Here is a 20057-nt window from a genome sequence, read left to right as displayed (position 1 = left end):
TCCCAGTACACTGTCCCCCCATCCATTTGATCCAGGTCCAGCACAGCTGGCTGTGCATACACCCATATTACATAAATCATAAGCCATGCACACCTAGGAATGTGCCAGCCTAGAATGTACATTATAATGAAGTCTTCCATCATCTCACCACTAATTCAGCAGCATTCGCAGGTCTAGATTCATTGACAAAATCCTGACTCAATCACATACAAGAGGCCCATGGGGTTCAGATTGATCACTGGGATATATATGATACTGATGACAGATGTTGACAAAACTCTAATTACTCAACATAATAAATATCTCCCCCCCTTATTAGCCTCTTTACCTAGAAAGAAAATAATACTAATTACAAGGAAAGTTGTGCTGTGTCTTAGGATTAGAAAAGAATTATGTAATGTATTGTTTTTCCCCATACCCAGGTTTTACAAGAATCTATATACCGTGAATATGTTTTTTTTATTTATTGTAATTTCCTTTTCTGCATGCTGTTTCTCGTAACTATAGGTTACATGGTTCTGTATATCATCAATGTCATTGCTGTTATCGTCACAACTTTCTGTATCATGATCATGATTACATGTTGTTCACAATATGCTTCATATCAAATTGACCAAATGATCATACAAACACATGAGTCTAACGCTAGAGTACCAAAACTGCCACTATGGGCTGCGCAAATTTGTAATCAATTCTACTGATATGAAATAATTAAATTTTGACAGGCAATCTCCAACAGCCTTCCTGATGATGCGCCGTTGCCAGAAATGACTTGTGCATCTTGGAGACCTGTACATATAGATTGCATTGGTACCCAGAGGAATTGACTATCAGAGTAGCCGGACGTTTCTTTAAATGAGGAATAAATTACCAAATCATGCTTTCAACTTCTATTATATATATATTTAATACATGTATTATTCCTTTAAATGGAAACAAATGACAGACTATTGATTTTTGAATTTTTTTAATGAATTTTCCATTCCTTGCCACGCTTACATTCTGTAACACTGTATGGTTGTGTTGTCAGCTTTAGAATTTCCCTGTAGTATTAGTGCATGTAACCAACCATACACACGGCACATTTGATATGCATCCCCCCTCATACACAAATCTTTCTTTATCTCATCGGCCTTGCATACAACCAGTCAACTACCATTGGTTGATTGCTATTCCTTCTGGTATATGTAAACGGTATATACGAACACACTACCTAAAACGCAATAGAAAACAGTCAGGATATTTATTTTATATTTGTTTCAACCCTAGCCAATTTTCAAAAAAAAATATTCTGCATAAAGTACATAAATTCACAAGTTCTTGAATCATCAATTTGTAAATAACAGACAGGACGTGTCTAAAACCCTTGACTTTGTATTCAACTGAGAGAAAACACATGCAGCTTCGGCACTGGCAACGGAAACAAAATGTGAATAATTCCTTTTCTGAGATCTCCCAATGGAATTTATTTGCATATATATGTATAATTTAAATCTCACATATAAAACTATGGAAATGCCACAGGAAAGAAAAGACTGGAATTCTCTAGAATTCCTACACACATTTACTGCACAACTTATATATTATGACAAGTGTTATAACACTTCATTATTCATCAACGTGTCACCGTGTAAGCGGTCTTCTCTGAAATACGTAGCTATGCGGGCCTATACACATGGGAGTGGTGGTGGTGGAAGTCGACAATAAGTAAGAAGGGTTTAATTAAAACCTTCACCCTTTACAGTTATACCAATTATAAGTCACAAACACCCGATTTAAGTTGTTTGATCTGAGAACGTGTAATTGAAACAGTTGAATGGCCCTGTAAGGGTGTCAATGAAGAGGCTGTTATTATCTACCGCGATACCTTAGATAACTTATCTCAAACATCTCCTGTGAGACTTATCGTAATCACCGACTGTAGCGCAGGGTCACAGGTGGACTTGCCTCATTGAACACAAGGTCACACAAGAGCAAACTTGTAGCTGGTTCGCTAGAACAGAATTTCAATTTCTGTGATGATTTCCCCATAACTTACCAACATATTGTATTCAACATCTTGACCTGGTGTGAAAGCTATTATATGGAACAAAATAAAGCTATAGCATATAACACATAAAAGATAATCAACGCCAAAAAAAATCACTGGTAATATATACAAACATTTTAGCATTGCACAATATATACACCTATAAAGTGAAAATAATGGAAATTCATACTCCATGAAAAAAATTCTGAGCTTTTTATTGTAGTAATTTGTTCAGATAACATAAACATGTTACATACCATACTTGGAAAGATATGTTTCATAACTGGAATGTTATATACAAAAAGATTGGGGAAAACGTGTGGAATGCAGATTGTAAAAAGTAACCTGTCTCACCACTAGGTCTATCTATCAGAGTTTTTATGGTCACAATTTATCAATTAAGCACATGTATAATGATACATAATTACACGAATCCCAATTAGCGCTTTTTCTGATAACTGTATGCACACCACTTCCTCCGTAATGCCTTCAGCCTTAAAGTACAAAAATAATTTCTTTTGTGAATCTGGCTTCCTTTTCTACCATTTGAAACTTGATCGTGTTGGTGTACCTTATATCTTACAGACCAGCCTTGATGTTAACATGAAACTCAGATGGCATGTATTGTTCATGTACATATTTCTATAGGACTGGTAGAATATGATAGTCTCTTTTAAGTTTTATATACAATTCTCATTTTTTAGAGCTTTTTTTTAAGGGAAATCTAAACCAAAAACTTTCATTAATAATACAAGCTAGAAATACATTGGTGCAAAACAAAATACCACATACCGTACTTACTTACTCTAATCAAATGTAAAAATATTTGCTCAATAATATCATCAAATTCAACAGTTCCGTACATAATGCATATGATTCTTGAAAATATCAATCTGAAAGGAAATGTTGATGGCCAATAGTTAAGGGAGATTTTGGCAATAGATTTTGCCCTTAAGTGTCTGTACATGTCTAATGTATCAGTTTCCTTGCAACCATATATATATATATATATATATATGCCCTTATTGTTGCTGGAAATAAGACTTATCTGCATTATATTAGTCTAAAACAGGACACATTCAAAATTGAATGGAATATCTACAAGGACATATATCGCTAAGCCACTTGCCTTTCATCTAGCTAGCCAACCCGAGTTTGATCACCTGCACGTACAGACACCTGAAAAGGTCATGGGTCACCTGCCTGATGATCATGAGTTTCTAGAGGCATTCCAGTTTCTTCCCTCACTAAGACCCTTCCTGTGCTTATATTCGGGCCATCAAAAATGATTTTTTTTAAATTATGGTTACTTGTTTCGCAATTGATGTAAAATATATATTGTATTATATTATTACACATATCTATCTGGTTTTCAATAATCTGCAATTAATTTCAAGTTGATGTTAACATTTTCAGTGTTTGCTGATGACCTGACTGTCCTTTGAAGAAGAAATTCTCAGCATGCTAAACCTCTGTGTGTGTATAAGCTGATTTGTAACAAAGGCTGCCAAGAAACAACATCAGCATATATTTATATAAAGAAAATCAATTGTCCTTTATCCACTAAATGGTGTGGCTCGGTGGAGGGGTGCCATCAATAATTGATACATACAGTTAAGTATCAGGTACTCCAACCGAGTGCGACCATATACCTATTACTGTCTATGTAATATAGCAATCTTTATAGAAAACCCTTCATACTATCCCTCCAAGCTAATTCCTGCTGTACCTCCACAAGTCAAGGAAGATGTTACCCATGCTATATTATATACAGGCCATCAAGAAAAAATCCTCATAAAGAATTCAGGTATTGATTGGAATGTCAGGGTATTTAATTTTCCCCGTCATTAAACTTGATGAATCTATGGATTAAAGTTACGAGAGTCTGGCACGAGGAGTTTGGCCCCTCGCTGATGGCCTTAGCCTTGCTACACAGCTGTGTCCCCTTTTTATCTGCAGGGTTTGGTTCATACTTGGACAAGTCGTGCCAATGTACCTTGAAAGAAAGAAATTCCGATTTGGTTTTCCTTCCTAGAACAAATAGGACAACGGAAATAGGAGATGGAAACCAAATCAATGGACAATATTGGATAAAATAGGGATCCCATAAAGCCAGCGTGATGGGGATCAGGTTTATAACATGGGTCTGGCTGGCTGATGGGGGTCATACTGACACATGGTCAATTAGGGACAAACCCAGACAAACTACAGTGTAGGATTTCACTAGCAAATCAATAAATTACTGAAGAGCAAGTGTCTCCAACTCCTAATGATCAGGTTCCTATATGGTGGTGGCCAAATATACCTTCCTGATCTGATGGGCGTCTGCAGAAGTCTACAATAGCAAATCATACAAGTCAGACTTAGACTTTCCCATATGATTCAAAAACGGATTTTTGCCATTCGTATGAAAATCTTTTTTTTTCTTTTTAGTTCTGTAATTTTTGAAAAAATTTTTCCAAACGGAATGACACCAAAAAAATCCCTCTGATTACATGCAAGAACTGGTCAGAAACTGTAATCTGATGTAAAAGTTAACTCAGATTAATGGTTCTAGAACCAAGACTATTGGCTTTTCTAACAAATCATTGTAGTCAAGTGATTAAACTGAAAGTACCCCATGATGGTTGAACTGACTCTCAATCAGAGTTATCTTTTCCTGAATCTCCCCTATCTCTGTCCTCAAAAGGGGTTAAAACAGCTCCTGCAGTGCACAGTTTGACCCATTGATTCTTCTTGAAGTAAAATATTTGTTGTTTCTTTATTGGAAATCTTTTGCGTCTTACTTTTGGTGCCCCAATGCAATAGCAAAATCTCTTTTGCTCAAAAATGGATCCTTAAGAAATCCTCATTAAAGTCTATGTGAATGTCCTATTCAACTTATTCCCCCTATTTCTATCAGGGCAGGCTACAATAAGAGATTGTACATCCTTTGTCAAATTTCATTTTTGAAAGATCCCAATTACTCATCTATCAGATCTCTTATATCATTAAATAACAATACTTTCTCAGACTCAAAAGATGATAATTGAGAATCTTAATTTGGAAGCGATCTCTTAATCTTCATGTATTGGCATGCACACTATATTGGACAGACTTCATGACTTCCATACTTCCATTCCCAATAGATCTTTCCTGGGCGGGCTTTGCTTTTTTCTTTGTCAAAAGAGGAGTTATGTACCCTGATTCAAAACAAGTAAATATGTGTAAATTATGTGATGACTTCACCAATGAAATTCCATTCCTAGTACAGACGTAAACTGTATTATAAATAGCAGACACAAATAAGGTAGACCTTTACCTTGATAGCCTGTAAATCAAAATACACAAAAGTACAATAATAATTTTTGTTTGGTAGAGAGAGTTAAAGATTACTGTTGGCACTGATGTGATTCACTGCTGGAGCCAGTCAGGAAATAGCTGTTACTACTGCAGGAGACAACAGGACTATGTTCTGATGCTGGACTGTTTCAAACTGACACATCCACTTTTATTTCTATTTCAATCAATCTTTAACTGCCTGCATGAAACTGAAATTTTATCAGTTTGAATTTTTAATTGATTTGATTTTAAAACCTGCATAAACAAGACTGTATTGTTCAATTGTACAGATAGAATTGTACAGGTACAGACAAGATCAATAGTACAAGAGGGACTTGAAAGTAAAAGAATTATTCCCAAGCATTTTAGTACCACAATGACTGTTAGATTGAGCTGGAGATCAATAGCTGATTTGGAGTGACTGAGCTCCATATATACTCAATAGTAGAGTTGCCGCCTCAAGCTGAACACCTCAGTAAAGTTATAACCTGATCAGTGTTGGAACCTCAAACTAACCAATCAAACAAAGATACTGAGACTCAATTAATGCAACATGCCATCAAGCTTATATAATTACCAATGATAATGACTTTAAAAATTTGTAAGTTTTTACCAACAGTATTATTAAGGTTGGAGCCTCAAGCTAACTCGATGGTAGATTTTGAGCCTAAAATGCAACAATCCATATTAAGAGTTTGAGCCTCAAACTTGACTGTCAAAATAAGTATATTGGAGTCTGTACAGCTTACCAATCAAAAGAGTTAATTGGTCTTAAATTAGCTAGGAGCTGCAAACTAATTGAACTCTCAATTGTAGAGTTTACTTATAATTTGAGTTATTTGAGGATTCCATTTCAGTTTACAAGATTACAAACTGTCAAATCTGGTACAGAGCCTCTTAATACTTTGAATTTAATGAGGTCTTTGATTTGTATGAGTAAGTAATCTCGCTTTACCTGTTGGCCTTTGATTTATATGAGTAAGTATAATCTAGCTTTACCTGTTGTTAAGTTGTTGGGTTTTTTTAACTGTTTAAGTGGACTTACAGAATAATAGTGATGAGGCCCATTGATCCTCCACAGAGAGAGCTCCTCCAGACATCGATATACATCCTGGAGGCTGGAACCTTTCAGCTGGTCCGTGTACTTCACTGCTAGGGCCGCCAGACTGCTGTGGCAAGGGGAATTGTCCTGAAATGATGACAAAAAAATATCAACACCTGGTACTCATATACTGTAATTCTAATTCTAAATCATTTTAAATCATATATACAAGGTTGAAGATTCTTGAAGCTTCTATAAACTTTTAAAGACTGCTTATTCCTTATGAAAATATCAAACAAGTTCATGCAGAGATAGATATAGAGGTCATTGGCCTTGATCTTTCAAAAATAACCCTATGTAGGTTTTTGAGAAAAAACGTTTATACATGTGTTTCTACCGGGTGTTAATGATTCTTTGAGTTAAATTTTAGTATTGTTTAAATTATTTGAAAATGACCCATGCATTTTTTCAGCCAAAATGATTCCTGTATGAAATCTAAGAATCAGGCAAATTTATGCTTATTATTATGCATTTACCATAGTTTCTTTGTGTTTATGCCCAAATGATAGTTGTGTTAGGTTTTCATTAAATGAAAGCCAGAGTTCATAGGGAAAAAACATTGACCTTTGCAAGTACATGATATGTAAGTGTTTTTGGTTGTCCATCACAGGATTAAAAAGTTTGCCTCGCAGGCAATACATAGACATCTGAAATCTAATTGACATTTTTGGTGAATGTACATGTGTTATCCAAATCTTTATAACAACTCAATATCCAATTTTAGGTACAATACATCCAATTTTAGACACAATTGAAAATTTTATTGTCTAATATGTACTTATGTATCACTACCCACTCCAGGGATAATACCCCAATACCACAGACACTTCAAGTATTCTTGTATATATATTGACCACAGAATGGAAATGTGGTGGATTTAAACCGAATGATCACCTAACAAGAATTCGCTACAGTTACCTGTGTACAGTAAAGATCTGTCACACTGGCATCGACAAAAGTCGCCGCAAAAGTCAAGTACAATACCGACAATTTACATAGACACGTGAACAGATGTCATGTGACAATAGACTAGATTTTGTGACACCAGGGGAGGGAAGGCCGTACAGGGACATCCCACCCTTCTGTCCCCGTACTTTGATGTTGCAACTTCACTTTTGTATTTATCTACCCCTACTGTGGGAAGATCATGTCTTCAATATTTCTTATAACATCGTCTGTTTAATATCTACCCTTCAACAATAGCAGAGAGACATGCTGAGAGCAGGTATTTGTACTACAAACACAAGAAAACGAGGCCAGTGGTATTCCCCTCTGTGTAATTCACAAATACAATTACTTCTGCTTCCAGACACAAAGTCTGTGTCATATCAAAAAATATAAATACAGTTCCCACACAGTCAGACTACATAAAGCATTAAGCACCAAAATTTCAAAACTGTTGAATATAAATGACATAGATATGGATTCCATTCCATGTTAGTTTCAGACTGGACCACAAGACAAAGAATCAGAGGATCAATGGAAGACACAAAAAATCATCTCCATGACTCTTTTGTAGATTTGTGTGTAAAATTCAATGTCTAAGATTTAAGGAAACCTGCAGCAAGACTTTGAAGTTTGTGTTGATACCGTACATGCATGCATATGAATGAAGACTAGTTTGTACATAGCCATAGTATACACACACGGTATATAGTACAGCAACCTAATGTCAGGTTATAATTATGAGTGCTATAATTGTACCACTGCAGTGATATGCATTGTATAAATGTTCAGAAACTGTAAGCATACATTATAATTATAACATTGAAAATGATAAATACCATTCATACTTCATGACACCAGCAATACAAATTTGTCAAACTGTTATATCATAACATTATATTTTTATTTAATGTCATAACACATATAAAGTAAAACATATCATTGTGTTTTATTTCTTGCATAAGAGATAAATAAACAGCTGTAAGAAGGTGAGTGTAAAGTTGCAATTACCAGGTAATGGGGGAGAGGATGAACTTATCTAATTGTGTTTGTCTTCTTGTGGTATGGAACTGTTCAAAGTTGATATAGTGCTACCTCAGTGTACCGTATTGCTGAAGACATGTACACCAATTCAAATACAAATAAGTCATCCTACATATATCGCTATGAGAATTTAAATGGAACGAAATTTGCAAATCTCAAATTCTTCGACATTACAGCAGCATTATTTTTAAACTTCAATATAGGCAGTGTCAAGCTTTCTATTGGAGATTTTATTTTTAAAAGAGATGTTCTAAAATGACACCAAATATTTAGTTGAATATCATCAATCATGCAATGTGGACAGCAAGTTAATTTAATTAATGCATACTAATATAATCTGTAAATATTAACCAACAATAGTAGATGACAAAATATTATTTATATTCATGCTAGCTATATAGCTGATGCACCAATTAAATCAAAAACAAAGGAACTAGATGACACCAAAAAGGGGGTTCATTGTGATAATAAATGAGATATTGTTTGTTGACTCAGAAAACAATTCCTGTATCACAATACTGCTTACAAACAGCATGGGGTGTCTCTCTCATAGCAACATAGATTAATGGCTACATTACATGTAAATTAAGATAAATACCACCAGCCTATTACAAGTAAACAAGGTATATAGAAAGGCAGTAAATGGAGCTCCAGATGTGCTGGTCGGCTAGTCCTGAGTTGGTGGGAGAGAAAGGGAGGGGAGGAGTACAGGGGATACGTACATGCTATCAAGGCAGACTCCAACAAGTTCATTAAAGCAAAGTAATGGTTTAGTTATAGCAGGCAACACCCATAATCTCTACAATATAATATAAGGAACCACCAAGGCATTTATTCCCAGCAAATTTAGCAGTGGTAACTTCAGAAACTATTTAATCATAATGTTCCTTGATTAGTACCTGGTAACTTCAGAAACTGTCTAATCATACTGTTCCTTAATTAGTACCTAATTATATAAATAAGTGTACAGCACTATCTAACAGATTCTACCACATACCTGAGCATCTAACAAATTTCTCCATACTTTCTGTTGTAAGCTCAGTAATTAGCTTCAATTTCACTAACATCCTAGTTATAATGTTTCTAAATTATATACATATCGTATTTGCCCCACTAAGCGCCCAGGGCGCTTAAAAAATTGAAAAAAATGAAAAGGTGCTAATAAGACGAAATTATTGCAAATCTATACTGTTGTGAGTGTATATAAGTTTTGGTCTTTATTTATGCTTGGACAATTGAAATTGAGGCCTCGAAAAGGGGGATGGGTGCTTATAGGGACATGGGAGCTTATTAGGTCGAATACGGTAATTATAAATTATTTATATATGGTACCTGTTTATAATACTATATACATAAATGTCATTTAATTTTCATGGAACAATATCACAATGCCATACACAATATAGTATAATCTGCATATGTAGTAATTGTATTAATAACTATAAATGAAAATAACATGCCATGTCAACCACAATTTTTATTACATAATCATTTCAATGACATCATAATCCCAACATTTAAAGCCTTATATAAAATGTGGGCCTAATTTATAGCTAGCTTCAAAACAAAAAGAGGCTGGGCTTATTACTGAGCCTGGGTTTAAAAGGTACTTATTGCTGTTCAGGTTCTTATTGTCAATAAAATCAAATACAATAGCCAGCTATAGATCTGCCCTTCTTCATCAGATAGAGCAAATATTGACAGTCCACAAATATCTCCACTACTGTACTGATCAAGGATATCTTATCAGTAAATAGGTATACATACCAAGTAAATTTCTCTTACATAACTAGTATTGACCTGTGTGTATCAGAAAGTGTTGTTTGACCCATATGTGTCAGCAGGCTCGTCTGATCATGGCCACAAGTAAATACACTGATCAGACATGTACAGTATCCTTTTACATCTCACCTGTAAATTGACTTCTGTTTAATTGTAACAGATACAGGTAAAACATCCCATAATACTGACCAGCCCCAACCCCATAGTATACTGATGAACACCCCCCCCCCCCCCCCCCCCACCCCCTGCAGGTAAACCTTTGACATGGAAAATCTATCTGGATTATATATAGTTACAGGTACCTTGTGGTGTGGCCTTGGGCAAAATTGTGTATACTGGTACTACATGTAACTACTGGTCAGCATCCAAAACGTACATGGACAATGGGGAGGGGGGGGGGTCAGAAGGGGCTTAAAAAAAAGAATTAAGTCCCTAAGGTCTTAAATATAGCAGGTATGTATTACCTGCCCCTAGCTATATAGGGGGTCCCATGGCCATCAGACATACCAGATGAAACTGTATATCTCACCTGTATAGACACTCACCAGGTAATCACACCTACAGGTATATAAATTATACTGCTCCATTTAACCCCTGTAATTCTAAACCCTGAATAATATACTGACATGGACAAGATAAATTTGGGGAACAGTATGTTTATTATTAAAAAGATAGCTTATATATGGGAAAGATGTTTATCAAGATCACTATAACCTATGATATTAAATAAAAGCAATAAACATTATAAATATGATATCATTATTGTTAGGAGTTTATCAATAGAAAAGATACACCTTTCTGCCCTACACAATACTTGTGTTATCTATTGATTAGGTAGAAGTGACTTAGTCACAGTTTTATCAGTAAGGTACCTACGTATACATATATATATATCTTACTCATTGGAATGTAATTCATGTTATCTTTAATCCTGTAAACACAAAATTTAAATAATTTGAAGTAAACTTCTTTTAGTCAACAGGAGGCATTAAATATACCTGTAATTAAAGCAGTGCCAGCTACCACACCTTGGCGATAGGGAATCTGTTAGCTGTGACAGGTAAAACATGGGTCACTACTACCTGTAGTATACACCTGTAGGCAGGTGTCGGAAGAGGAAAAGGTGTTTACACCTGTCGGTCTCCTCCATTTGCTATCTATCATCATCACAAACCACCCACACCAATTATCCCATTGTCAATTTCTCATCAGGTGTTTAGATTTTACTGTTTCACCTGTTCTTTAAATGTTTTATTACATTTGGTATATCTAACATTGAAAAGATACTGATATTAAAGTTCTAATAAACCAGGGCAGATGTACAGTAGATTAATATCAGTTTAATTGTGCATGATCACCATATATTTATATAGACATTCTGTCATCTTTTAAATACTTCGCTCAATTAAACACCTTGATTTATTATCCAAATAGAAATTTAAAAGGATATTATTAAAATTCCTTCTACAATCCCAACATATTGAAAAATGTGAAATAAGATTGTCACAAACTGGATGCATTATTATTCACATATTCATTAAATTCAACCAAAATAATTTATATATTATGTTTAAGGTCTTTAAATTTGAATTGACAAATCAGAATCAACTGCAAATGTCAAAGTAATATATACACTGTAATGCAAATTAAATTGAATAACAGATAAACACAATACTGACAGAAAAGTTGTCGGTCTGATTATAGATAGTTGTGCATGCAAGTCTGGTGATAAATTATTACCAATTAATTCAAAAACTTCTTTGACAAAACTTATAGGTGCTTCTTTGACAGCTTCTTTGACAAAAAATGTCAACAATATACAAAGTAAATACATCTTTTGACATATCCTTATTATTATTAGGTTATAACAGATACGAACAGTCAAACACAACTATAAAATGAGTTTTGGGAATAAATTTAATATACAAGCAAATGATAAATTTTAATGTTCCATGTTACCTGGTAGATACATCTTGTTGATCCTACACCATCTATACATATTCTGGTCCTGAATACAACTGATACAAAGTAAATACATCTTTCGACATATAGGCTTATATATCAGGTTGATAAATATAGGGTTCATAAATAAATATTGCTGTATGAGTCTAGCTCCAAAATACTAAGATGTCTATGTCTTTGCAAACAAAATTCTTCTGCTATATGATTTATGAACACGACACCAACTGAGTTGTATTTGCTTAATTCACCTAAAACTTTGACCCAGCCCATGTATATATGTACTTGAGACATTATATTTTTTCTGGAGCCTCTATCCCTACAGAAGGCTGGGGTTATCAGAATGTGGCACTTCAAAGTTGGAAAATCCACTGAACAAGTGTAAGATGTGTATCTCAACTATATACTTTATAATCATATGTATCTTAATCAATTTCATTAACTTTAACTAAGTATCAATAGGAAATTGCTCTTATAATCTGAATTTCCTACTTCATTACACATTTTTAGAGACAAAAGGCTTGGTACTGTAGAATAATGTAAGTATTTCGCTCTATGTGAAAATTTACAACTTAGTCTCACTGCAACCTGCTGTAGAAAGTATGTGTCATGATAATAAAACTTGTTTTACTAGATGTTGGTTACATTATAAATCATGATTTCAGACGACATTTTTACATGCAAGTACCGTTCAAATCAGTGACTTTTTATAATTAAAAGACTAAGAATTACTTCTTAACATTAAAATGATATTTTTAAAGTAAGGGTGCCCCTGACAATTTTAAAGCTTTAGTCTGTCACTATTAGTAATTTCATGTTAACCTATATACACACTTATCAAATGTTAACATTATAAGCTGATGGATAAATGTGGCTGAATACACTACAGTAGATTGACATTCCGTAATCATCAGAATATGTTTTCTTAAAATGATTATGGGTCATTTTTATAAATGTTTCTTCAATATAATCATTGAAAGAGCACCCATTTATACTCAATCAGAACAGTAGCAGCAGAGCAGTACTAGATATCTAGTGTAAATTAACAATTACCGGTTTGATGTAGGGAGGACAAGCGAGGTCAATGCCATCCTTGACCAATTTGTCTCCGACACACTTTCTCAGCTGTTCCAGGGTTTTGTAGGGGGCATCCTCCCCAGCCTTAGGGGGACCACGACGGGATGAAGAACTTCTCGTCCCCAATTTAACACTTTTATTTTGATCCGAACCATTTTTCACACACTTCCGAGGTACATCCGTATTTTCGAGTGTAAAATAAACAGACGTCCCACCCTCCTCCCGGAGTCTGGTGACAGCCTGAAGTAAGATTTCTCTGTGAACCCCGTTGTGTACCCCGATAGCATCAAGATCGGCCTCACCAATCTGTTTACACACTTCTAGCTCATCGTAACCATTATCTAAAAATGCCTGCGTGTACAATTCCAATCTGACGGATTTTAACCAGTCCACTATGATATTATCCGACATCGTCAAGCATCATGGTTGCCTATAATCGCACGGCACAGTCTGTCTTTACTCAACGGATTCCATCCGACAAGTGGAAGTAAGCACACAACGTGATGCATTGAACACATTAGATTGCGCACGCACTGGGAATAAAAGTAGTCAGTGATCCGGAATACGGTGAATGCAATATCCGGCTTGTTACGACAAGGGTAACTAACGTAATATATACAGTACAGTGTCCGTCATCAGTTTGATATTTGTAAAAAAAAAAAAAAAAGAATTAACAAACATAAGCTAGATTTTTTTCCACAAAAGCTACTGTAGCTCACTAAGCTAAATGAAATAGGTATTCTTTTATTATCTTCCTACACTGACGGATGTCTAGAGTAATGTAATGTTTAGATTAAAAGTAGGAAGTTTTTTCAGTACAAAATTGAATGTACAATACATGTACCATATAGAGTAATAATGATATGGAATTATCTAAAATGTATAGAATGTTTGGTTCCGTTAATTGAAAGTCAATAATCAAATCAATCAGATTGATTACAAAATTCTACCAAAATACATCTGGGATCTCCTAAATTTATATAACCTATCTTGATATAACAATTGATATCACTGATTCTGATAGGGAGTTCCATATATTATCTTACATTGTTGCTTTTATAATTTACTTTTTACAATATTAGATAACATAAGATAACAACTTTGCCAGACATTGTCTTTTGTTTCGTAATATATAATTTTCTTTTCAACATCAAATGACTACCCCCATGATGCTTTCTACACAGAAACACCAGCCTAACCTTTCTGTAGATCAAAATTATTATTATTATTATCAACAATCTACTTTCGTTCCTAGATTTATAAGGTCTAGTAAAAGATTTTGGGTTTTTTCTGTGAAGGACTGAATGAGTTGATAAACTTGTGTCCATTGCTTTTGTTATTTAAAAATTAGGTCTATAGATATTTATATGTTTCTGATCTACAGTAGACACAAACTATCGTATTCTAGCATGATTTCTACTTTTCAGTGGCAGTTTTTTTATTTCCCTTCATGTAGTTTATGCATATAATACATACATGTATTTCTGCTAAAACGTAAAAACGAAGTTTCGTCAGAGAGAGGTGACACCCCAAATGTGAAGGTGATTGATTAGGGTAGTGGTCAGTAAACAGATCATTCCCGGGTAAATAACACCAATATTACCCAACCTTTCACCACGGGCGATCGTCTGATAGTCAGAGAACGGTACCCTGTACCCATGGGACATCTTCTTTGACAAAGACGTAACTGTTCTCATAATATTTTCATTCACAATATTATCACAGTGTTGACGTGTACTTTTAAGTCAGGGAAAAATGAATGACATGTGATGTTAGCTAGAGGTTAGCTAATGAACAGGCTATTCTTACGCTTAACCAAATAACTTGGACATTTGCGCTAGTTCAAAGTCAGTGAAACAAACAATGCTGCTGAGAGAAATAAAGCAAGAAGCGAAAACAACCATGGGTAGAACGCGTTACCTGGTTACCATAGTTATTTACAACAATACAAGTTTCTCAAATAATTGTCAATAAGTCAAAAAATCTCATTATTGTCCATTTGGAAGAAAACAAAATCAGAGAAAAAAATGTTGCGATTCAAACTCGCTGCCACGGAAATGCATTTTTATTTAGTAATAAGTGTGGATCAAAATAGACACACGAAGTTCTAAGGAAAAGTAGTTAAGAACTACTATGTATATAATTCCCAACTAAAAGGACATTTTAAATACTGATGACCTCTTTTAATAAGACTATTATTCCTGAAACATATAGTAAAATCCATGACCTACATCTAATTCTAACAAACATCGACATAGTAAGACTGACTTTGACCATCATGAGATGCTAAATAAAACTGGTGTGTGTTTTGAAATATCGCAAAATGTAAAAATATGTGAAAATATAAAAGATCGATATTTAAACCAAAATGGGTTTTTTTCAAATATAATTTCCTGTAATTATGAAAACATTGAAAAAAAATGACTGAAAGTTTTGTGGTAATTTATATTAAATACTAGAAAAAAATGTGAGTAGACTTATTATTATCATTTTTGAATTTTGGACAATTTTGCAGAAGTGCTTTGAAATTAAATATAAATGCAAAACAAATTATTTTATATTATTTTTTGTGTTAACTAGACATATATATATATACACGATTAAACATCAATTATTGTTCAAATGATGAATACCATTTATACTCTATCGGCGGTGGAGCATCTTTAAAAGATCACATCACAATTAAATATTACATTTAAATCAGTTTGCTGATTTGAATGCAACAGAAATAAATACAGTTGGTAGTAGACTAAAGGTTACACCCTTGTGCACACGGAGTGCACGAGGTTTATACTACAGGTAGACACGGAGTGCACGAGGTTTAGACTACAGGTAGGACACGGAGTGCACGAGCTTTAGACTACAGGTAGACACGGAGTGCACAAGATTTAGACTACAGGTAGACACGGAGTGCACTACATGTGGACACGGTGTCCACTACGGGTGGACATGGTGTCCAGGTACATTCAGACCTAGACAGACAAGTTGATGTGTTATAGCTAGGGATCGGGGGAATACATTCTTCGATTTAAAAGAATACATAATTATAATGTTTTAGAGTTTATTTTTTTAATTACAACATCTACAATGAAGTGTACAGTATATAAATACATCTCTGCTACATTAATTAATAAAACCTTTTCATTGCAAAAGTGAAAAAGATAAATCTATGTTCATTAAGTATATGTCTATTTGATTTTATATCTGTAGGTTCCATTTCTTATCTAAAATATATTACGTTTTCAAAAGTCAATGTATTATAGGTAGATTGCATTAAATATATTTATCATTTACATGAAATACAAGCATTTTCACAAGTCAAAAAACAGCTGTGAATTGCAGCATAAACCAGTCTTATTGTGCTTTTGAGACACTTTTTATTTCATAATAAACTATACAATGTAAGTAATACAATCATATACCGGGTAATACATCGCTTTTAAATAAATAAGATTTGATGCAAATCAATTAGTTATCTAGCGATACTGTTCTAGATCGTCTTTCATTAAAATATATATACACTTATATATTATTTTTTTCTTTGCTAATTTAAGTTCTAAGTGTAATGTACGTAAAAAGAGTTTAATTACGTATCCTTTATTAAAAACTGAAAGTCTATAAAAGACCATGCATAATTAAATCCACTTTAAAGTATGTGACGTCCTCCACTTATTGGTGGCTAGTCTACCTATAAGTACCCAATTCAGCTTGTTTTAATTCTTAATTACCGGTAAACCCAATATGCCCGACCCCGCAAGTTATCTTGACCGTATATTGCGTCATGGTCCAATAATTATAACTTGTCAAACATACAGGTAAGCCAGTATCCAGCTATAGGAGATTTCAGAAAAGATGGCGATGACGTCACACAAAGGTACATCCGGGCGCTCAAAGGTACAACTCTCTATATCTACACATAAACATAGTGGGAACACAGCCGCTTGCGATGTTTGTTTACATTTTATTGTAATAAATAGTGCGACAATCCGAGAACTATTGCGTTATTTTAATTATAAAAAGGGTAAATAAATATAATTTAACAAAAATATTTAGATATAAACATCTGGTATTCATATATTTTACTCTGTTTATACTCCATTTTCGACCGCCACGAGTAAAAAACACGGTCGACATTAGACATACGTATAAACATTGACAGAAGTTACAAAATTAACAGAAACTACATATGAAATTCCAAGTTTCCCCAAATAATATAATGACATTTTAATAAGCGACTACTGTTTTCTAAGTTTAACTTGGTAAAACATCTTACGATGTGTGATTATGACCAAATTAAAATTTGCCTTCGTAGATTACCCCAAGCGCACGGCAGCCATTACGTACAGTACTGCCGAGATCCCGAATTTCGTCATTTTTAAGAGTCACAAAATTATATATTCTGGTTAACTTTTTCGTCAGAAATTTTGGAATTTAGTTTATGACATTCAAATGAGTCATTTTATAGTTTCTTTTTATCATATTTTAAAACAAAACTTCGAGTATTTTAGGATTCTCGAAGCCGTGCGCAATGTGTCCTGGTCGGCATTTATAGTATTACGATCTAGCTATGTTGTAATTCATAAATCTAAATGAAGTCTATCTAACATGCATTCAAATTACTTAAAAGTAATATCACCTCAATTTGGCATTTCACATAACGGCACATGGAATAAGGGTGACTAAAAATTAAAAATAAACTCATGAAATTGAACGATTTCACTATTTTATTTTTCGAGATATCGGCAGCAATACTGTACGTGTACGTACACATACATCTTCTTTTATGTGTAACAGTGGTTTATACCATTTATTTAAAACCAGATATATATAGGAAATAACGAAATATATATCTTTTACAAGTACTTGTTGAGATATACGTTGGTAATTACGTATAAATATTATTAATTTCCCAACTATTGGCTGTCGACCGAGGTGATCTACCGGAGAAGCCATGCACGAGCGGCCGTAGTCTGACCAGGTGGTTCACATTTCGTTATATTTATATTAAATAGTGTTATGAACAGATTTTCCGTGTATTACAGAAATATGATACATTGAAATCAATTATTTATTCATAACTTTTTCACAACATGGATTTCTACGTGTGAACAAAAAGCGGGTACATGTGACGGCCCGGCACCGCTTCGCAAGCTGGCCTCAACACTATATATAAAATCTACACAAATATATTTAGCAATAAGAAAATGTAAATATAAATGTCTGTAACCTCTGAAACAATAAGAAACTATTTTAATGCCAGAATTTGCAAGTATGAAAGTGTATACTTTTGTCACAGTATCGATTTTGTAGCAGTGATGTACGTATCTGTTATTGTTTTTATAAGTCGCCATATTGTGTTTGTACCTTTGAGGACCCGGATGTAAACTTTCTGTGACGTCACGCCATCTTTTCTGAAATCTCCTATATAGGTACCTCACGGTGACCATCGATAGATATAGCCAGAGGGCAGAATCGTTGCCTTCTGTGTTTGCACGGCTTCATGAGAATGGGGCAGTATTATTTTTGTACATGTGATTTTTAGAAATTGTTACAATGGAAGTTTGTTAAGACAAACAAATATACTTTACCGTTTAAAAATCATATAGGTTTATGAATTTGAAACACATAAAATACCATTCTTATTAGATATATAATAATAATAATTTATTTTATTAGAGTACGTGTCACACATTTTTCAAACATACAATAAAATATATTTGAATTAAAATGTCCAGTCTAAATGACTTACAAGACACTGTTAAAAATATAAACATTCGATGTAGTACACGTTATAGCTTTGATAATATGTACATGTAACTAAAAAGAAATTGAACGTCTTTTCTTTAAAAATCTGAATATAGAACTAGCTAAAATAGACTGCATTTCACTGTTTGACATCAAGAAATAAAACTTCATCAGAACTATACTTTAAAAAGTCATTATTAATACTATTAGATCTGTTAAAAAGTCTTTGCCGTTCTTCATTGTAAAAGGCACAGTCGCATAAAAAATGTGATTCAGTTTCTTTTTCGTTAAAATCACAATAGATACATGTACATACATGCTGGAAAGCCTGGGTACACCGTACACCGTATTCTGGGGGGTAGATTGCAATTGGGATGAGGTAAAAACTAGCTGGGAAAACACAGTAAGTGATGACGAATACACCTCAATTATAATTATTGTCATGACAGGCAGCCGTGTTGTGGAGATGACGGGAGCTGTACAACGTGTTAATCAAGCATGTCAGTCACAACCATGCATTTCCCAATAATACACGTATTTTGATTATTTTTTTTTTTTTTTATTTTTTTTTTATTTTAATATATAAACAAGGACGTATATAGAGATCTCACTTAAAAATCCTTGATATAAAGCTTCATTATCAAATTAATTAAAGTGCAACAACCAGTTGAAATACATATCCCTATTGACGAGCATCGTTTTAAAACTGTACGTATTTGTACGATGAGTACAATGTATATATGTATAGAGGATGCCACCTAAGGTACAGCATGCTATGAATGGACTTCTTTTTCTTGGGTATGGGATTAAGGTAACGTATACAGTGTTGTTTAGCTGTGATACACCTGACTGAACATATTGAAGGGAGCCAATTAAATGGCCTCAGCCCCCAGTCTGACCAATGTTAGGTAATTTGAATTATCATATACCCGTGGTGTGTTGATGGAACAGAGTGAAGTCCAAGTGTAACCATGGCAAGCTGCAAGTCCTAGCTTAGGTGTCTACCTTTCGAGCAGTGCAGTCTTTTTCAGCGTACAATTATATATAGTACTA

At 34.0% G+C, this 20057-nt stretch overlaps 1 protein-coding gene across 3 annotated transcripts in view; it reads right to left on the bottom strand.

Annotated features, from left to right (window-relative positions):
• Positions 1-13790, bottom strand: part of LOC138328673 (SAM and SH3 domain-containing protein 1-like) — a 52115-nt gene extending 38325 nt beyond the window's left edge. For 2 of the 3 annotated variants that reach the window (XM_069275487.1, XM_069275489.1), the window contains exons 1-2: positions 13236-13790; positions 6396-6539 (exon numbers count right to left, since the gene is read on the bottom strand). In XM_069275487.1, the coding sequence (XP_069131588.1) occupies positions 6396-6539; positions 13236-13670 (579 nt within the window). In that variant the 5' untranslated portion in view covers positions 13671-13790. The remainder of the gene's footprint in view (positions 1-6395; positions 6540-13235) is intronic. The other variant, XM_069275488.1, reaches the window with a different exon arrangement.
• Between the last annotated feature and the right edge of the window lie 6267 nt (positions 13791-20057).

Source organism: Argopecten irradians, chromosome 1 (genome assembly GCF_041381155.1).
Source record: "Argopecten irradians isolate NY chromosome 1, Ai_NY, whole genome shotgun sequence".
Taxonomy (NCBI): Eukaryota; Metazoa; Mollusca; class Bivalvia; order Pectinida; family Pectinidae; genus Argopecten; species Argopecten irradians.
The sequence above is the reverse complement of the archived record's forward strand: the minus strand, read 5'-3'. Positions and strand labels throughout refer to the sequence as shown.